At 44.7% G+C, this 20,455-nt stretch overlaps 1 protein-coding gene across 1 annotated transcript; it reads left to right on the top strand.

The window, feature by feature from the left end:
• The first annotated feature begins 18,501 nt into the window (after positions 1-18,501).
• On the top strand, positions 18,502-19,640 carry LOC140658579 (transcription factor SOX-3-like). Its single transcript, XM_072877193.1, has 2 exons — positions 18,502-18,521; positions 18,647-19,640. Exon 2 carries the CDS (start codon positions 18,684-18,686, stop codon positions 19,638-19,640), a length of 957 nt encoding a protein of 318 aa, XP_072733294.1. The 5' UTR covers positions 18,502-18,521; positions 18,647-18,683.
• The last annotated feature ends 815 nt before the right edge of the window (positions 19,641-20,455 follow it).

The following is a 20,455-nucleotide window of genomic DNA, read 5'->3' as shown; positions in this document are numbered from 1 at the left end:
TGAGCCAGGAATTCATTTGAGGTAAATCAGCAGCATCTCACTGAAATCAATGAATGAGAGTTGCATCAATTTTAGATATACTGCATGTTTTCTCCTGTTTTTTTAAGCACTGTTTATGGTTGTCCAGAAGGAAAAAAGTACTGGAACTATTAATCCCCAAAGTTCAGATAAATAATTTTAAATAACAATTGAAATTCATTACAAAATTTTACTATTTTGATGCATAATTTCCCTGGTGGAGGGGCTTAAAACTCTCTCTGTAATTACCATAACAGCATAAGGGTCGAGCCATTAAAATAATCTCTGGCAATTCTGTGTGATTCATGTTATTTATGAAGAATGCTGCAGACACAATGTTCTTTGCTACACCATCTGTTTTCTGTATGTCTCTCTACCCTTTCTCTTCCCCTATGTATAAATGGTCAATTCTTATATATGTACTAGAAGAATGTACATCTCCAAAATTAATAAATCCAACCTGAAGAAATACCATTTATATATGACATCCATAATCATATCAAAGAAAACTGGGCAAAATTGAGAAAAATTGGGACATACCTTATTACAATTATCTTCTATTCTAGCATACTTTTCTTATTAGCAGCACAGACAAAAGGCAGCCCTCCTACTTTATTTTAAATGAGCCTGATAGAAGTATCTCATCCACTTCATTTTCATATAAAATTGCACTGTGGAGTGGGATCCTCCAGCCTTTACTCAAGCAAAATACCTATTGCTGTCCCTGGAAACAATGTCTATGTAAAGATTACAGGGTTAGGACTTGGTATTTACACTTTTGCCCTGGCTAACCACTGTTAGTCATTCTATGCTGCAAGTGGCATTCCCAAATCATCTTTTAAAGAGGGAAACACGCAAATGATGTACTGAACTTGGTCAGCCTTTGATAAGAACAAATATAAGCACACAGAGATTTCATTTAGAAATGGCATGGTTCTGTAACAGTTGTGACAAGGTAAAGACATGTTAAGCTTGTGTGAATGTCTTTCCTAAGACAGTACTAGTGTTGAAATACCAAATACTTTTTGCATCCAAATTACCTATTTGAATTTACAGCAGTTTTACATTCACAAAATACAGAAGAGGAGATACTAAAGTTTTCTGCCAGTGTCCTACAGATATGCAGGCAAACCTTTGGCTGGTTGAAATTTGTGAAGCACCAGCAAGGACAATAAAACTGTGCTGTTTCACATAGCTCATAGATATGGCCAGAGACAGATGATAATACGAATTCCTGATTTTGGTGAAATTAGGTGAGTCTGAATTTGAAGAAGCATTCACAAATATGCTACACAAACTTTGTGTAGCTAACACAGCTATCTAGCTGATTATCTGTATGGAAACAAATTCCAAACTTAGTTATGTTTGCGTAATCCTGATACAAATGTACGTCATTTACATCATGTCCCTGCTGCCCTGAAACGTGCTTCTATCCCCAGAATTCACCTAAGTGAAAGTCAGAGAGACAAAAAGGAAATAAAGTTAAACATAGTCAAATTGTGCAATATTGCATTCTAAATTAAATATCTTATGCATTGAAAAATAGATTTTGACACACTCTATATTTGAGGCATAAATTTCAATGTTGGAGTAGTATGAAGAAAGGAATGCAATAAAAAATAAAAACAAAATGCTGACCCTAAGAGTGCCAAAAATCGACAGAGTTCATAGTGAGTTCTGAACTTCCTGATTTGAATCTCCTTCTGTAAAATTATCACAATAAACACACAGTTTAATCCAAAATACAGTACAGACACCAAAAAACTCCTGCTTAGTTCAAGCTTGTGAAGCAAAGATAAATAGCACTGCCACTCATCAAAATTAAGATTTTAGAAAACTGGAAAAAAAGTGCTGAGTTTAATTACCCCTTTTAATTAGCTCACTAGATAGCTATTTAATGCCTGTGATTATAGAAGAACAAGCAGAGCCTTTCGTGTACTGTTTCTGGCAGAATTCTACACATGCAGAAAAACAATTTTTCCTGCTATTGCAGTAATTTTTATTTCTATACCATTTCTAATGCAAATATTGGCCTAAAATCAAGTGCTAAGGAAGCTGACTGACTTGGCAATGGAGATAGAGTAGGAATGTAAGGGATTAGAGTGCTTAATGTACTGGAAAGAAGTTTATCAATACTGACAATTCTCACAGTGCTTAATCAAACATTTAAGGCAAATGGAGAAGCAGACAGTAAATACTTTGGGGCTTTTGAACAATAAAAGTAAACAAACTGTCTTGTTAGAACATGTCAATTTATGGTGGAATAAAGAAACTCCTATAATTTAGTTACTCTTTTCATATAGATAACTAGTGGCTTTAGGTAGCTAGCTAAAGTGTACTGACTTTAAAATGACTGTAAGTAACTCCTGAGGAAAATAAAGTATAACTTTTGTCCTTTTTTTAATCAGGTTTTCCTGTTCAGCTTCATTTACAGTTTGATGACTATTAAGGTGGATTATGATTTTTTTTTCCTTAAAGGCAATTTATTAATGGATTTTTTAAAAGCAACACATAATAACAGACATAAGGGTCTGATTCTTCAGTAACACATCTTGTGTTTACCTTACCAGAACTTAAGTCTGTGCTAGAGACAGGACCAGGATGAGAGCTGGGAGGCAAGTGCTGCTCTGTATGTCTCTGCAGGGTTAATTTGGGAAAGAGGCTCGTAGACCTGAATTGTCTGGGCTAGATCTTCTCAGATAACAGTCTGCAGATTCCCTACTTGAAATTTTGTGGCTGATTCAGGATATCTAGAATCCTATCTAAAAGGCCTGACTTAAATCCTACTGTAGTTTTGAGTAATATTCATAGTGAAAATCTGAACCCAATTCAAAGAGAAAATAGATTACAGTTTCTGGTTGGATTTCAGTGGTACTGAGATAAATGTAAGGTAACTCAGCAGTAGTCATACTGTATCATTGGATTTACACTCCTATCAGAATGCTCTTAATCTGGCATTTGGTATCCTGATATCAGAACTAAAGATCAGTAAATATTTTTAAGAAAACAGGTGCTGTAAGACCAGGAATGTTAAATTCCCATGTGACAGAGCAATAAGAATATACTACAGACTATATGAGCAGAGAGAAAGGGAAGATACTTCCTTGAGATAATATCAGCGGCCAACTAAATAATAAAAAGAGAGATGACTGCTTATCAAACTACTAGTAATATGACACCTGCTACAATAATATATTTGTCATCCAGTAACTTAGTTAAATTTAACTCTCAGAAGAAGAGTAGAGCAGGATCCTGAGCTGTGTTAGCTAAAAACCAGAAAATGCAGTGAGAGATGTTCTGTTCAAGACTGAAATTAATTAGGAAGCAGTAAGCAATTGAAAAGCAGTAAGAATTCAACATGGCATTTTTATTCACTTTTTCAGAACCGAGTGAGTATAATTCTAATTATCTTGAGTTCCTTTATGTAATCTGCTGCTACAAGCAAATATGCTGTGCCTACTACCTCCCCACATTGTTAATGGAAGCTGTGTGTCAAATTCCCCCAAAACACTTCTGGCATTTTAACTTCATTTGTACCTATTAGTGTTTAACTACGTAACACATGCAAGCATTACGTTGTAATGCTTAGTACGTATGTACTAAGCATTTCAGATTAGTTACTGTTTGCTACTTGATCTCAGTTAGCTCTCAAAAATATTATTTGTCAAGAGGCTATGCTCCTGTTCAGTTCATGTTTTTCCACAAAACTGGATGATGCTACTCCAAACATAATTGTTCTGATGTAATTGACTTTGACTACATGAGAAAAGTCCTAAAATAGAATATATTCTCTCAAAAAGCAACAAAAAGAAAAAAGATAATTTACCTAACAAACAAGATTAAATTCTTCATCTAGGCAGAATGTACATTTGAACTTTCTTGATATTGCTATCAAACTTTGCAGCTATACATGACACCCCATTTGTTCATCAATAGTATGTAAGGTGGTAGTAAGCTGTAGCCAGATGTCAATAATTAAAAAAATCTAGTATGCATTTTGGCAACCTAGTGATAGTTGTGTTTACACCAACTCTCCCAGTTTAATATAATTTAATATATTAAATATTAATTTAATATATTATAATATAACTGTAGGCATATTACAGTTGGACCTTGTAGGTCTGGTACTCAAAACTTAAAACTGCCCTAGCTACATAATGAATATGCAGATGTGAGCTTAATTTGTGTGTCTGTTTACCATTATCACACATGCAAATAGAAAACTACCTTGTTGGCCATTCACACCTACTAATACCCCATATGCACACACAATCGTGGTAATTTCACATGCAGATTATAAGTACTGTTGCATGTCTTGAAGACCGAAAAATTCCATGTAGTGGTAATATCACTTTGGTATTTGTACTAAAATGGTTTTACCTTATTATGTGTAATGCTGTTCTTGTTCAGCCATTCACTTTTTTTATAGTAATTTATCTGGTCTTCACTTACATGGACTTATATAGTTTTTTAGAAAGAAGCTGTTGCACAAAATATTACACCTATTGCGCTAGTCTGTTAGCTGGAATAACATCACTAAACACATTCCTGATACACAGAATTCATACCAAGCAAGTGAAAATATGCTATGTGCAACCTTTTTCTTTTTCTTTTTAATTTTCATGTTATGAAATCCTATTCTTCGCAGAGAATATGCAGGTGGAGGCATCTATTAATTTAACCAGTTTTTATCAGTCAGTTGAAGCCACTTGTAAAATCATACCATCAATGTTAACCTCAGTGAATTAAATTATCGTTATTCTATCCATTTTATAAAGGTGGAGTAAAGGGACTACTTATCTGTGTTCTAAAAAAAGCAGTAGGCTGTATTTTCTCATGCTGTAAGTTGCAGTAAAGTCAAAGGTATAATGACATTGTAAAATTTACATCAATAGATAATTTATCCTGAAGAATATATACCTTTCCGTCTATAATTGTGATCATGTTTGTCTTTAACTACCTTTTCCCCAGAAACGCAGCAGAGAATAATTCAAAACAGAGAGTCTTCTCAAACTTGTCCTACTCCTATGCCTCAAACTTTAGAAATGATAATGCAAACTGACTTGTTTGCAAAAAAATTTACTGGGAAAGACTGATAATTGTGTATAATAGTACCTTAACGCTAGGTGAAAAGAATGACAGAACAAAATATGTTCTGCCAGTAATAAGTTAGGGTCTATGCTGTATAGTGCCTAGCCTGCAGCTTCACTATTATTTAAGTGGGAATACTGATTCAGTCTCAGATAACTACCACATAAACAAAATAGAAAGAGATTTTTCAGTTTCGTCTTGTTCTTGTTCTAAGTTGCTTAGTGATTGTGTCTACCAATGTGCATGTGTGTGTGTACATATATATTTGTCATACCTGTAACATTTTTATCAATCTGTAAACACTAGAATTTTGGGAGCATGACAGACATAACATGAAAAGCTAAACAGTATTGATCACACTAACAGTCAGTGTAATCAGAGTCTATATTTGATCAATGTGTTACAAGTATCTGTTATCATCATCCTTTAGGTATTTCAGGACCTTGAGATATACAAGCTGTAATCATCGTGGTTCTGAAACATCTTATTGAGCAAACATGCATGACCTGGCCTGATGTCATGAGCATAATAAGTAAAAAATCATAATTTAAAAAATCCCTTTCATTTTGCAAGAACGTAGCTGACAAAAATGTCAGGTGTGTAATTAATATAACCATTTCAGCTCTATTTTAGGCAATAAGCCCAGGGTCAGGTATTTCTTCAAGTCTATAAATAAATAGTTCATGTTGCTAGTTGTCTAATTAGCTCAATGGAAAATAGATCAAACATGTAGTGGTGGCAGGGCCAGAAGCTGATAAATGACAAGGAAAATGTAAATGCTACTTTATATTGTAGCAACAATTTTTCTGATATAATACTGAATGTGGAAATGTTGCTTTTTAATGTGTGTGATGTTAACACAGGAATAGAGAGAAATACCTAATTAACATTTTTTTTCAACTCTAAAGTCCTCTATTTCATCCCAAATGTAATGGTATGAACAGAAACAAGACCTGTTTATCCACACTTTCCTGGCAATTTAACTTGGAGGGCTCTTTATGTGCAGGAGTGCTATGTACAGTCCCCTTACCACATTCAGTTCATTATGACTGAGTTATAATTGCAAGTTATTGCACAATTAATGATGCAAAAACGAGTACAGTGTAAGAGAACCAAGGATTTCCAGCCCAGTGTACGTAAGCCAGCAACACCTACCAGGTAGTAGTTATTTTGTTTTGTAACCCTCTGGGATCAGACCCAAAGACCTAGAAATAAAGGGTTTTCTTTTGACCAGTTCATGTCCTCTGTGCTGTCTTGTCCTTTTTTGAGCAGGAAGTTATCACATGTCAGCAAGCAATGGAACTTGGCTTTACTCTTAATCTTCAAACAAAATTTTTTAAGTAAACTGTAACAACATAAGTATCAATCCTGTGTAAATCCAGCAGGTCTCACATCAGCCTTCAATCTGGAAGTGTGCAGGTTTCCCTAGCGTAAGGTAGTAAATCTTAAAAATGTGTAGTTGGTTCAAGCTCACATCTTTACTTGATTAATCTACAGTCATGGCGTAACAGTTATCAATGGAAAATGATTAGTCTGGGAAGTTTGATTGTTGCTTAATTCTGATTGTGCATTTTCATGCTATATAACAGCGCAGACATCTTTTCTCTATAGCTCTCATTTCCTCAGATGCTTAAAATTAAGGAAATCCAAATGAATAATAACACTGTAAATTTAAATATGTTCTATGGCTCGTGATTAGTTTTGAATAGGAAAAATAGTAACACTTTTCCCTTACGTGACAATGTTCTACCTGGTAGCTGTGCATCCTGTGGTGGCACTTAAGAAGCACCTGAATGCTGCAGGAAGCACAGAGTGCCCTCACCTGGATTAGGAAATCATCCCGTTAACCAAGCAGTGCAGGAGCCATGGGACCTTTGCTAAGGAGGGACATGTAATTACTATTCCCATTTATGTTGGTACACAAAGGTGGAGGTTTTCTGTGTTTTAGTAGACATCCTAGCTGTGAGCCAAGACCATCTGTCCTAACTGTGTCTTGCATGAGCTTGGAAAAAAATGGTTTTTTGCAGACTAACTCTTACTCTTTCAAAGTTTCATCTTTTTTTGCTGTAATTACTATATTTTCCATGCCACTCTATTCAGTCCCCAGCTCATTCAAAACATATTCTTTACATATTATTTAACCGAGTTGCAAATATGTAGAGCTTTAGATGGGATTGATAAAATTTTCTCCATTTGCTGGATTCTTTTGTCCTGGTGTTTCGTTTGGATGGTTCCCAGTGAGTTACAAAATGTAGATCTGACTGTTCCCTTTCCATTAGTTCAGGTTTGCTTTGAGTCCTTTTCAGCTTGGAATATTTATGGGTGTGCTGGTTTTGGCTGGGATGGAGTTAATTTTCTTTATAGTATCCAAACCCAGCACAACGGGCATGATCTGTTACAGATATGCACGATGATCAAGTCCTGGGCTAATCTGATCTAGTCCAAGAGATCTCATTCCACATATTTCCTGCATCTTTCAGAAAGTTTTCATACATTATTATTATGCCTACTGTCCGAATCCCTCATCTGTAAATAGAGCTAGTACTTTCTTACCTCACATGGAATACTGTTAAGTAAGAACTGCACTGATTATTGTAATATATTCAAATGCCATGATAGGAAGAGCCATTGAAACATCAAAATAGAACCTGCAGTTCATTTTATTTTATGGAATCTGGAGAATGGAAGAATAAGGTCCTCATTTTTATTTAAAGACTGTATATGAGTGTTGCAATGCTTTGTGTGAGTTAGCTGCCATTCTTAATGCAGTTTAGCTTGACTGAACCTGCAATGAGAAGTAGTGTCACTGTTGATAAGAACAGTCTGTTTTTTCCATGCAACACTAGGGCACAACCACCTCCCACTAATTTTCCATTAGCTTTACTGGGAGCCGCAAATAGTGCAAATAGTGGAGGCTTGAGTCTTTATGGAGTTTGCATGTAGAAATTGGAAACCAGATACAGAAATCAAGTCTGCATTAGCACTGATTAAAATCATAAATACCAAGTGTTTTCTTATCAAACTAGAATTATTTTTCAGCTCCAATCCCAATATCCTCTAATGAATAAATAGGACCAGACAATCCTATGGATTAAATAACCTCTGTACAATATACTTCCGAATGCTAATCCTAACACTTCACTGGACATCCTTTAGATATGCTTTGTTTGTGAAGTCTTCAAATCAAGTTAAATTAAAGTCAAAGTTGAGTATGACAGTTTTGTGAGATTACGCTACTTTCCAAGGGGTCATGAAATCCTTTTCAAAAAGAAACTGAACCTTATATTGATGAGCTATTTTGCAAAAGTGTGAATGGGGTGGGCCAGGAAGACAGTGGCAGCTGACAACAGGAAAAGATAGCAAAATTGAAACCAACCGTGCCACAGAGGACATAAACTGCCCTACAGACTGCATGGTCTCCCACCTGGCTTCCCTTCTCTGCCACTAATGGTTCCTTTTGAAGCTTTTTCCCCCTGTAGCTTCTCCTGCATTACACAGCATCCTCTTCCTCACTTCCTAACAAACAGGGTTCTTCAGGTAGTAGCCTCAGGACTGCATACCAAATTTCCTCTTCCCCTCCATGCTACATTCACTGAGTAACCTTTTGTTTTCATCTGCCAGAATAAGGTTGTTTGGTGGGTTTTTTTCTCTTTTCTAACATGATGAGGGTCCTGTGACCCTCACCCACATTCAGACCCAATGTCTAATCCACCTGGAAACACCTTACACTCCTCTACCTCATCACTGTCCCATGGAGCAAGGACCACCATCCCCCAGTCATTACCCTGCACATGGTCCTGATAGGTCCGGAGAAGGGAATCTAGTGGAATCAAAAGGGCCTCTTAACCAAGGAGAATTGGGGTTTGATCAGATACTTTGGATGAGAAAGATGATGGGTGCACCAGCAGCAAGATCCACTGTGTCCCTCTAGATGCACATTGTGTGACTGGTCCACCTGTTCAAAAAATGACCTTGAAATACCTGTTTCACAAGTCCTTAACTTCTGTATCATTGCGTAAGTTCTTCCTCTGCAAGTGCCAGCTGTACTTGCCCTACTAGGAGAAGAGGTGTTATCTACAGAGTCAATGAAGAGCTTGACCACTAACATAGATAATAGGAACCTTGAGCTTATGCTCCACTGTTCATAGCCCTAAGCAGTCATTGCATGTATAAGTAAGCAGTAATAGAGAATTCTGATGGTGGTTAGTCATGAGTCTTTGCACTGTTCAGCAAGACTGGGAATTGAGCAGTCCTTGGGAGATACCTTCAATATCAGGTAACTGATTTGAACTATTATAGAAATAGAGGATGAGTGCTGAATATTAATTTAAATGGTGTAGTTATTTGTGACTCATGTTCAGGTCAGAAAAGTGTTTGTGCCATGAAAACAGTCTATGTAACTCATTATTCAGTGAGTTTCATTTCTGTAATTTTATACCTATTGTATATGTATGTGCATACATTTGCTTTACAAAAGGCTGTGGAGCATATATTGCCCTCATTTATCAATATATGTTAGGAAAAAAAAGAACAGAAAGGATCTTCAGGTCTAGTGAGTTGCTCTCATGGCCAGCCATGTCTTCTCCATGGTGGACTGGGAGGGCTAAAGGAATTGAAACCTCTCCCTGCTAACACTGAGCTTGTGTTGATGCATTTTAGAACCAATCATGTTCAACCCCTCCAACATAGTCCCAATCACAAACAGTTCACTCTAGTTTTTAAAGCTCTTTAGGTTCCCTACTTCTCTATTCTTAGTAGAACTTTGCTCCAAAATCTTGTTGCTCTGATACTTCAACAGTTTTAGGTGAGATTTCTGGATTGTGAGAGTCAAGGTCAGTTTAGATTCACTTGTTCTCCTGCAGACAGTTCTTTACCCTCCACTTGTTTACAGGGACTGAAGATACTATTAGAAGTAAAACATCGCTGTAAGGTCTGGACTGAGAATCGCAGCACCAGTACTGGGTTTTCCCGAGTTCTTCATCTCCTCACTGATGCAGATCTTTATGTAGGTTTTGTATTGTGAATTGCAGAAGTCTCAGTGACACTTGAGCTGCCTATTTGCATGGAGGGAAGTTTTTTCCCACTAGCTAGTATGGATAACTTTTCTCAGACAAATCCATTTCAAATAAAATGAAAGTTTAATTAAGATCTTACAAAACAAATGGAAGTTTTGTCCCAGTAAAAAGTGAGGCAGACACTTGCATTAATCATAATCTTCTAACTACTCTCAAGCAGGGAGATTACTTCAAATACTGACATTAGTGACTCCAATTTTTTAGTTAGGAGATCATTCTTAACAGGTTAAACGATTTCTTATTGTTTATTCCTATATATCACAAGGCCAAAGCAGGAGTGAAGGGGGATACAGACACTGAATAAAAAGCTGTCATTTGTATTTCATATTAAAATCATTTCTAGGCAGAAGATAAATGTGATTTAGTTTTCTGAACAAGGAAAGTAATTTTTATTGAACACTTACTTGTTTGACGGTGAAAAGGATAATTATAAGACAGCTTATCACAGCAAACCAATTCATATGTCACCTCTTTGAATTAGCAGTGTAGCCTTATTTCTAAACAAATAGTACAATGAGGGGAGAAAGGAAAAGGAAAAGGAAATGGGAAAGGAAAAGGAAAAGGAAAAGGGAGAAAGATAAATAAATAAATAGATAAATAGGAAGAATTAAAAAAATAAAGGGGACAGGAATCTCTGTGATTTTACATTATTTGCTAAAGAGATCTCTATAGTCCAGCTGAGTCAATATGAGAACAGACTTTGTTTACGATAAAGCTTTGTGACTATTATATGTTCAAATCATCACTGAAAGATTATTTCAATTACAGTATATTGCATGGCTAATAACAAATTATCATCTACTTCTTACACCTAATCATAAAATTATGGCTAAGGAGAAATGGCAGAGGAAGAAAGGTGTGCTTTTATTATTGTGTCTCAGATTCATAAGAAAACTTATATTATAAAGTTATATTCAGGAGAAATAACAATGTTCAAAAATAACATCCAAATGAAATAATTTGAAAGAGAACCCATATTTTAAACACATCCTTACACAAGAAGTTAATTTTAAGTTTTAAAAGTAAGAGTATGATTTCTAGAATAACTGAGATGTACCAGTTAAAAGTAATGTGGGGAGAGCATGTCTGAAATAATCTCTCAGTCCTGAGTATAATGAAGGAACATTCATTTAAATTCAGAAGAACTGGAGTTAGTTTTTTACTATAACCAAAAGACAGCAGAGTTTTATTCAACATTTTTTTTCCTCAAGTTCTTCTTTCTTGTTTTGTTTTCTCTGAAAAATACACAGAAGAATGAGATGCATGAGCAAAATATATTATTTGATGTGCAGTGGAAACATCCAACTACCTAACAAAGTTTCTCATGTTTTACTGGTTCATGCACCTAATATAGTCCATCTTGATTGCTTGATTGACCTAGAGACTGCTATACTAGATATTCTTGGTATTATAAAATATATATTCGTTAGCTGATTATAATAAAAACAAAGGGAAATGGGAAGACTGACTGCCTGCCCTATCTTGGGCTTTTTTGGTGCAACAGAGTTTATATTCCCCCTGTGTTTTTCCACTTTCCTTATATGAAATGAACAGCTGTAATTGAAAGGCAAGAAGCTCCATGGTTTATAGAAATAGGTGTTGTTAAGAGCCTTAGCCATCTAATTTTCTTCCTATTGCAGGGCAGGCTTCCTATTGTCTGTCCTTTAGAGCTAATTTCTTTTCTGATCAAAAGGCCCACATCATTGAAAAGGTAGTAATGACTATTCATTTGGTTGAAACCTCCATTCTGCAGCCTGCAAAGCTTTATTTAGAAACTGCTATTTCTTTCTAAAAGGAAAACCTCATTTGTGTCCTCTATAATGTCAATTAAAGTAGAATATATTTTAATTATTTATCCTGGAGAGAAACCTTTCAGGATCTCAATTTGCTGTGCCAGTGATACAGGCTGTAGTTTGAAACAATATGTGCCTTCAAAATTGTATGTCAGAGAGTAGGAATAAGGTGTGTTTTGATTTTAATTTGCCACTAATGAATAGTTTATTTGCAGCTAATTAGCAAGTTAGAGTTTTACAATTAATGTCTGATTTCTAATCTAACTCATAAAAAGGAGCCTAGCCGTCATTACCAGCAAATAAGGTGGGTTACTGGATCTGTACAGAAAACATTGAAGGAAAGATTCACGAAGATTTAAATGGGCAAAACAGAGATGATGGTGTTCGGTTTTTTCGGAAGAAGGAGTGCAGCGACGTCTCAGTTGTCACCAGCGCCAGGGAGAGTCATTAAAGCACCGCAGCAAGTAACCGGGGGGGACGGGAGGGGTCCCGGCCCGGGGACGCCCCTCGTCCCGCGGCGGCTGCTGCGGACGGCTTGAGGCGAGCGGCCCGGGACGCGGGGGAAAGGACTTTTCTTTTCGGGAGCCCCACGCGAACGCGCATTTCGCTCGCGCAGGCGGAGCCCGCGGCAGCCGCCTCTCTCCAGCAGGAGCATGCTGTGGGCAGGGCTGCTCCCGCTCGCGCCCCCTCCCCACGCGTGTCCCCGCGCCACGCCTCAGCGCGGGGCGCTCGTTCCCGCACAGCGCTGCGGCCCCGGGCCACGGCGGCAGAAGGGGACAGCGAGGCCGCCGAGCACGCAGGGCTGCTCTGCCTGGAAGCGCTCGCCGCCCGGGGGGCCGGGGCAGCCCTGCTGCCTTGGGCACCGGGGGCTCGAGGGAGACCGAGGAATGAGGGCGCTAGGAAATGTCCGGTGCGGTGTCCGCTGCGCAGGGGCGGGAAGGATAAACCGTGAGGGGGCTGAGATGTTAGAGTGATAGAATCATATGATCGTTTAGGTTGGAGAAGACCCTTAAGATCATCGAGTCCAACCGTTAACCTAACACTGCCAAGTCCACCACTAAAGCATGCCCCTAAGCGCCTCGTCTACACGTCTTTTAAATACCTCCAGGGATGGTGACTCCACCACTTCCCTGGGCAGCCTGTTCCAGTGCTTGACAACTCTTTCGGGGGTACTGTACAGTTGGTACTGTGACAGCAGAGGGAAGTTGCAGAAAGTTCCTATTACCGTCTCGTCTCTTGGGAAAGAGATTCCTGCCAGGCTCGGCACAGACTGCCCTGCAGCAGCCGCCGCCGGTGCAGGGGGCAGCGCTCGTCTCTTTAGCATCACTTTTCGTGCCCGTTTTTTCCTCCGTGTTTTCGCGTGAAAATGCATGAGCAAAGTCCATCGTTTCCTCAGGGCTCCGCAGCGAGCCCCGGCGAGTTGTCCTGTGCTGGTGGTCCCCTCTACAACTGTTAATTGGTAACTTGGAGATGGAGAGAGTCCTTATTAGCAATGCCGCCCCCCCGCCCCGCATCCCTCCGCTCCTGCTGAAGCCAACCCCATGAGGCGATTGCCAGGAGGAGCTGTTTGTCAAAGGCTAATAAACAAATTCCTCGCGAACACCTGAATGAACGAGGGCCAGGAACAACCCAATTAAGAAACGGAGCTACTGGTTGTTTTTTGTGGCGATGGAAACAATCCGGGCTCGAAAGAGGTCCATTCAGCGGGCGCTCCGAGAGGTCTGTTTGCAGCCCGCTATTGTTGTCAGAAGCCAAATAAAAGTTCAGTTGGGGGCAAAAGGTGATTAAAAACAACATTCGCCGCTGCCTCCTGAATGCACTGGGAGGCTCTGTTCAAAGGAATCGATCTGTACCCAAACGACGCTGCCTGGGATTTACCCACGCACTTAAGATTTTTGTTCTTAAATGTCACTATTTTTAATGATGTCATCAAAAGTATCCCTTGCTTTCCCGTATACGTGAGCAGCGGGAACAACTGTAGTCTCTAGTGCAGCATCGATATCCTCGCCGCTGGGGAAGTCACAGAAAGGAGTTAGAGCTCGTTTGTCGGAACTAATGATTTGTGCTCCGTCTCGCTGGGCTGGAAAGTCGGTCCAGCCATGTCAGCCTCGCCGCGAGGCGGGCAGCCTCGCAGGCGAGCTGGTTTTTTGACGTGACACTGTTAGATGGGGAGTAAAAAAATCTCCTAACGAACCTGGGCTGCAGAACCAGCCTGAAATGATCCATTTAGCAGCCACGTTACCACGCTGGAAACTTCTGGGGGAGGACGTGGATTCGAGCCTAAAACAGGGATCGAACAGAAAAGCACGTGAACTTTTATCTTAAGCATCGCTAAAAGCCTGAGCATTTTCGGAGGATCATCCTAGCGAGGCTCAGCAGGGTCCAAACAAAAGGGGCGCTCAGCTCCCTTGTCTGGGCAAGTTTCGAGGACAAGCCCTCGCTGATCTCGGTCGGGAGTTAGGCTGGGGACCAGGGGGGATGTTTTAATAAGAGGATTAAACGGGGCCGGTTTGGTGCATAGCGTTATTCTTTAAAAGCCAGCGATCCTCCCTGACACGGTTCCAAGATTCCCCCAAGCTCTGCTGGAGCTTCAATTAACATATATTAATGGCTGTTGCTTATTAAGCGCTGAATGCGTAAGAAGCAGACGGTCCCTTTCAAATGTGCCTTTTCAACCGTGGGGTTTCTCTCGCATTCAAGTTGGATTGTGCTGTAAACTCCTGATTTCGCCTCACACGCCTTTGTGACCAAAACGAAAATAAAAAAGGTGGGCTTCTCTGCCTTTGACAACTGTATTTACACGACCCCAAGTGTTCCCCGACCCCCACCAGACACAGGGGGCTCTCCGGCCCCGGACGGCTTCTCCCCTACTCCCGGCCGCCGCCGGGGAGTGAATTTAAGAAAATGGCTCCAGGCATGAGGCTCCCCCGCCCCGTTTATTGCGCTCGCTGGGTCCTCTCCTGTCTTCTGCCCCTTCCCTACGTTACAGCAGCTCTGCAGGCTCCGTCCCTTTTCCCGGGACACGGGACGGGCAGGACCGAGGAGCAGGCGGAGGCTTCAGTTCGCTTGTGGCTGCCAAGGGGGTGGTGGGATCGGACCTTTTAAAGCGCTCTGCAGGTAACTTTAGGGAGCAGCAGTTGGTACAGCGGGACTTGCCTCGCTTCCTCCTCTCCCCCGCTCCGCCTCACTGGCGATCTGTAGTTTTCAGACCAGGGGAGGGAGAAGAAGCTACTTCTTCTCCCTCCGGCCCCGCTTGCATTTGCGGGAGCGGTGCGGTGCCAGCGCTGGAGGTGGCTCTGAGCCTCCCCGCCCTGCCCCGTGCTTTGCTTCACACCCTCTCGCCCCGCACCAGTGGGCCCTTCCCAAGCCGCAGCTCGGGTCCCTCCAGGGGGGCACCCGGCCGCAGGTGCCGCCTCGCCGCCGTGCAGCCGCGGGGTGTGCGGTGGGGGGGAGCCGCCCCGGAGGTGCTGCTGGCGGAGACCTGCGAGCGGCGGCAGCGCCGGGCTGCTCCGGCGAGCTCCGCGCCTCGGTGCGCAATGCCTGCGCGGCCGCGCCCGGGCAGGGGGCTCACCCGCCGGGCGGGGAAATACGGCTCCGAGGGAAAGCACCGCGACGAGCGCGGGACTCTGCCAGAGCCTGGGAGAGGAGCTGGCTTCTGGCTCTCCTCTCGGGTGCTGAAACCACTCAAGAAATCCTACGGAGAGTTTCCTGTGCTCACCCATCACTCATGCCGAGGCAGAGGGGTTCGACCAGCGTGTTCCTGCTCACCCCTCTTCTGGAAATAGAAATTAGCCAATTTTTTGAGTATTGCTCTTAACACGTGCGGCATGGAAACCCTAGTGCAGTGGGAGCATTACAGGGACTTGTGAAGTGTGGAAACACACTAATCTATGCTTTTTTATTCAGTCAGGTTCAGTTCACCTACAAGGAGATTAGCGATGTCTCAAGAGAAATATTGTCTTGCTTTGAAATAATATGGATCTTAAAGTGTTAAATAGCGCGGCCTTTGGGAAAAAATTATATAATTGGAGTCTCAGGCAGCGCAAAGGCAAATATAAAGACAAAGAGTCTGAAACTTAACGTTGTAATATTTATTTAAACATCGAAGGAAACACCATTCACAGGGCTTTCAGCATGTCCTCTAATTCCGTATACTGCCTCATTTTTCGTTGCATGCAAGCGTGCTCAGTCCCTCCAACAAACGTTTATATAAAGTCATTTCAAAGAATTGTCAGATATACATCAGTCCACTTTCCAGCCCAGCCTGGCACGTCTTAAACCTCGACTGGAGAGGTCAAAATATTTGGAGGGGTTTCAGGTTAATTATAGCTGTCTGAAGGTTTTCCAATATGCTGCAAAAGTTACACGCGAACTACGCCCAAGTGTGCTTTCTAGTGTGATACCGCCTGAAACAACACCTTCCGCTGTCACCCTGTCCTCTCGGGCTGCAATATTTTTACTTCACCCAAGAACACACCAGCAGCAAACCAAACAACAACAAAGACAAAATGCTGACTACACCATATCTCGTCGCAAGCGGGATTTATTTCCCCTTCGACTTCGTTCAACAGACGATTTTGTCAAAAAAGAAATCCGTACAAAACGGGTGACACCTTAAACTGCTAAATCACAGTAGTGCTCAGATCCACTCCAATAAAAATCCCACCACGACACCGTGCTGTTTCCAGAGTACCACCAGTGCCGTTTTAAGCCGGGTCGTTTGGCTTCCCCGACCGCAGGAAGCGCTGAGCGGGGCCGCGCCGCGCCGGGCGGAGCGGTCCCGTCCCCCGCCCTGGTGAAGCCTCCCCGGCCCGGCACGGAGCCCCCTCCCCGGCATCCGCAGCGCAGCGGGCTCGGGGCTGGCGGCACCGGCTTTGACTGTGCCTCCGAGTCCAGCATGGAGCCCTGCCCTGGAGGTGTCCTCTCCCCCTGTACCGATTCCAGTCATTATCCCCGCGGTCTTATCTTTGGGGCCACATCAACGGCTGCCAAGCCGGGGAAGCTGCGCCGGCAGCATCCCTCTTCGCTGAGCCCCCCAGTATGGGACGTGATGCCCAGACACGTCCCTACCTCAAGCCCCTCGACCCTCCCCTGCGCCCCCCACGCCCCCGGGGCAGTTTGCTTAGAGCTACATCGGCGGAACCGGCGGTGCTGCCCACCTCCTCCGGCACCGGGGCTCTCCCAGCACGGCTCCGAGCAGACTCCAGGCTCGGTTTGTCTCTCCTCCCCCAGCACGCCCCGGCCAGGAGAGCCGTCCAGCTTCCCCAGACGGAGCTGGAGCAGGGCGCAGGGGGAGGACGAGGAAGAGCAGGGACATGGCAGCGCTCCCCGTCTCCGCCTCCAGCCCCGCAGCGGCAGGGAGAGGCAGGCTGGGCAGCTCAGTGCCCGCGGTGCTTTCAAGGAGCTGCCAGCCCTGTCCGAGCAGGTGCGGGTGTCCGTGCCTCTGGGGAAGGAAGGAAGGGCGGGAGAAAAGATGGAAGGGGAAGGGGAGGGAAGGGACGGAAAGGGAAGCCCATGATTGACAGCTCCAGTGAGCTGTCCACTTACACACCCTCCGCCAAAGTTTTCTTTCACACGGAGGGAACTTTGCTGTTGCCATGAAACTCGGGGGTTTTGCAAGCGCCGTCCCCTCCCCCCCACTGTCTTTGGGGCAGCCGAGTGGAAAAACTCAAGTGGCAATGGGGTGGACCCAGGTGGGGATGGCCGGGAGCGCCCTCCCGGCAGTCAGCCCGGCCCCGCTGGCATCCACACCGCCGCCTCCCCCGGGCTGCGCCGGCGTGCTGCCGCGGGGCAGCCCGTCACCCACCGGGACGGAGGACCCGGCGGCCATGCCCGGCCCCGGCAGGGCAGTGCGGGTTCTCCCCCATGAGAGGGCTCAGAAGTGGAAGATTTTACTCCGTCCCCCCGCCTTCATCCGTTCCGGAGGGGTGTCCGTGCAGTGCGGGCTCGCTCCGTCTCCAGGCAGCTTCTCCGGGCTTGGCATCCACCCGGGAGCCCCAAATCTCTTTGTGCCCGACAAACGCACGGCTCCCGCTTGCAGCACAGCGCCCCGCCCCGCTCCTCCTCCCCGCGCCCCCGGAGAGGAGGGCAGCCCCGTCCCGCCCGGCGCCCGGGCCCGCTCCTTCCCCCTCGGCGTGGCCCGGCAGCTGCGGGAGCCTCACCGGCCTCTCTGCACCGCGCAGCCCCAGCTCTGCCCCGTCCCGCTGCTTGGGCCGCCAGCCCAGAGCCCAGAGCCGGGACCAGGTGCAGGGCCGGGGGCCGCAGGGTAGCGGCGCCCGGGGCCGTGGCGGCGGGGGTCCGGCACCAGCAGCCCCGAAACGCCAACTTTTTGGCTCCCCCCACCCCCCCAGCTGGTCAGTTACCGGCGTCGGGGCTGTCGGGAACCGCTCGCTGATTGGCTGCCGCCCGCTCATTTATAGCCCGTCAATCAAATACCCCCGGGATTGGTGTGCGCATCGCTTGGCGCTGCCCGCGGGAAGCGCTCTGCTCCGCACCGCTCCGCAGGCGCGGCCGCCGCCGCAGCACCAGCACCACCACCAGCACCTCGGGGAGCGGCGCCTCCACCCGCCGGGCAGAAAAACTTCCTCCTCCCGCAGCAGCCGCCCAGGCAGGTTCTTTCCCCTTTTTTTTTTTTTTTTTAACTTCCTCTCCCCGATCTGGTGCCCGCCTGCCCGCCACCCTGGCGCACCTCTTGCCGGCTCCGGCCATGTACAGCATGCTGGAGACTGAGATCAAGACGCCGCAGCCCACGCCGGGCAGCGCCGGGGGCAACCCCCCTCCGGGGAGCAATGGCAAAGGAGGCGGAGGCGGTGGGGCCAGCAACGGAGCGGGAGCGGGCTCAGACCAGGACCGGGTGAAACGCCCCATGAACGCCTTCATGGTGTGGTCGCGGGGCCAGCGGCGGAAGATGGCCCAGGAGAACCCCAAGATGCACAATTCGGAGATCAGCAAGCGCCTCGGGGCCGACTGGAAGCTGCTGAGCGACGCCGAGAAGCGGCCTTTCATCGACGAGGCCAAGCGGCTGCGGGCCGTGCACATGAAGGAGTATCCGGATTACAAATACCGGCCCCGAAGGAAGACCAAGACTTTGCTGAAGAAGGACAAATACTCTCTGCCCGGCAATCTGCTGGCCCCGGGGGGGGGCAACGCGGTGAGCAGCCCAGTCGGGGTGGGGCAGAGGATTGACACTTATGCCCACATGAACGGCTGGACCAACGGGGCTTACTCACTGATGCAAGACCAGCTGGGCTACAGCCAGCACCCGGGCATGAACAGCCCCCAGCTGCAGCAGATGCACCGCTACGACATGACGGGCCTGCAGTACAGCCCCATGATGTCCACGGCCCAGACCTACATGAACGCCGCCTCCACCTACAGCATGTCCCCCGCCGCCTACGGCCAGCAGCCCTCTACGGCCATGAGCCTCGGCTCCATGGGCTCGGTGGTGAAATCCGAGCCCAGCTCGCCGCCTCCTGCCATCACTTCCCACTCGCAGAGGGCCTGCCTGGGAGACCTGCGGGATATGATCAGCATGTACCTGCCCCCCGGGGGGGATGCCACAGACCCTTCCGCGCTGCAGGGCAGCAGGTTACACAGCGTCCACCAGCACTACCAGAGTGCCGGGACTGGCGTGAATGGTACCGTACCACTAACTCACATATAAACTTGGCTGCTCCGGACGGCTCCCCGTCTTAATCCCTAACCCCACCACCGCTCCCTGACTACAGCGGGACGTATGGCAGTGTTGTTCAGCTTAGCAGACTTAATACTAACTTTGGAGGAATTTTAAAAAGGAAATCCGTTAGTTGTGTCCTTTTTTTGTACAAAAAAAAATATTCGAGCAAGCTGTTGTTCTAATAGATCACAATTCCTGCCTCCTAGAAGCCGCTGTGAAGTTTTTAAACCACGGCAACTTCTTTCCTGGTTTCTGCTAGGTTGGGCACTGGTTTATTCGCTTAAAAGTTTTTAAAAGGTCTTGCATCTTCCAGTTTGATTTTTAGCGTTGCAATGACATAAAAAAACCCACAAAACAAAACGGCGGGCTTTTGTTTTTAAACTCAGTTGTTCACATTATCGTTGTGGTTTCTTAAGTGTTTTGTTCTTCCCACCTTACCGAGCCTCATTCGGTATCCACAATCTGTAGCTTTCACGACTTTTTAACTTTAGGGTTTTGTTCCTTAAAAAAAGGGGAGGTGGGAGAGAGCTGTGCGGGTCGCAAACGCATTTCTTTTATTTATAGTAAGTTGTGAGTCTTGGTTTTTCTTAAGCTGTAAACTTTTATGTAAATTGGTTTGTGAATTTTACTGTGAATGATGTTTTGACATATCACAATGAAGAAACGTTTTAGTTTTGTTTACCGGATTTCTTCAAAAAAAAAAAAGTCATCGAAACACTCCTTCCCTCTCCCTAGTCCTCGTTTGCTTCCTTCTTCCAAACGAAGAGAGATCAATAAATTTTATATCAGGCACGTCGGTAGTC

Source organism: Ciconia boyciana, chromosome 12, assembly GCF_034638445.1.
Source record: "Ciconia boyciana chromosome 12, ASM3463844v1, whole genome shotgun sequence".
Lineage (NCBI taxonomy): Eukaryota > Metazoa > Chordata > Aves > Ciconiiformes > Ciconiidae > Ciconia > Ciconia boyciana.
Note: the sequence above shows the minus strand (reverse complement) of the source record. Positions and strands in the feature narration are given on the sequence as shown.

What these genes read in the sequence shown, in the direction of transcription:
- LOC140658579 (XM_072877193.1), top strand. Translation starts at nt 18,684, where the DNA reads ATGTACAGCATGCTGGAGACTGAGATCAAGACGCCGCAGCCCACGCCG.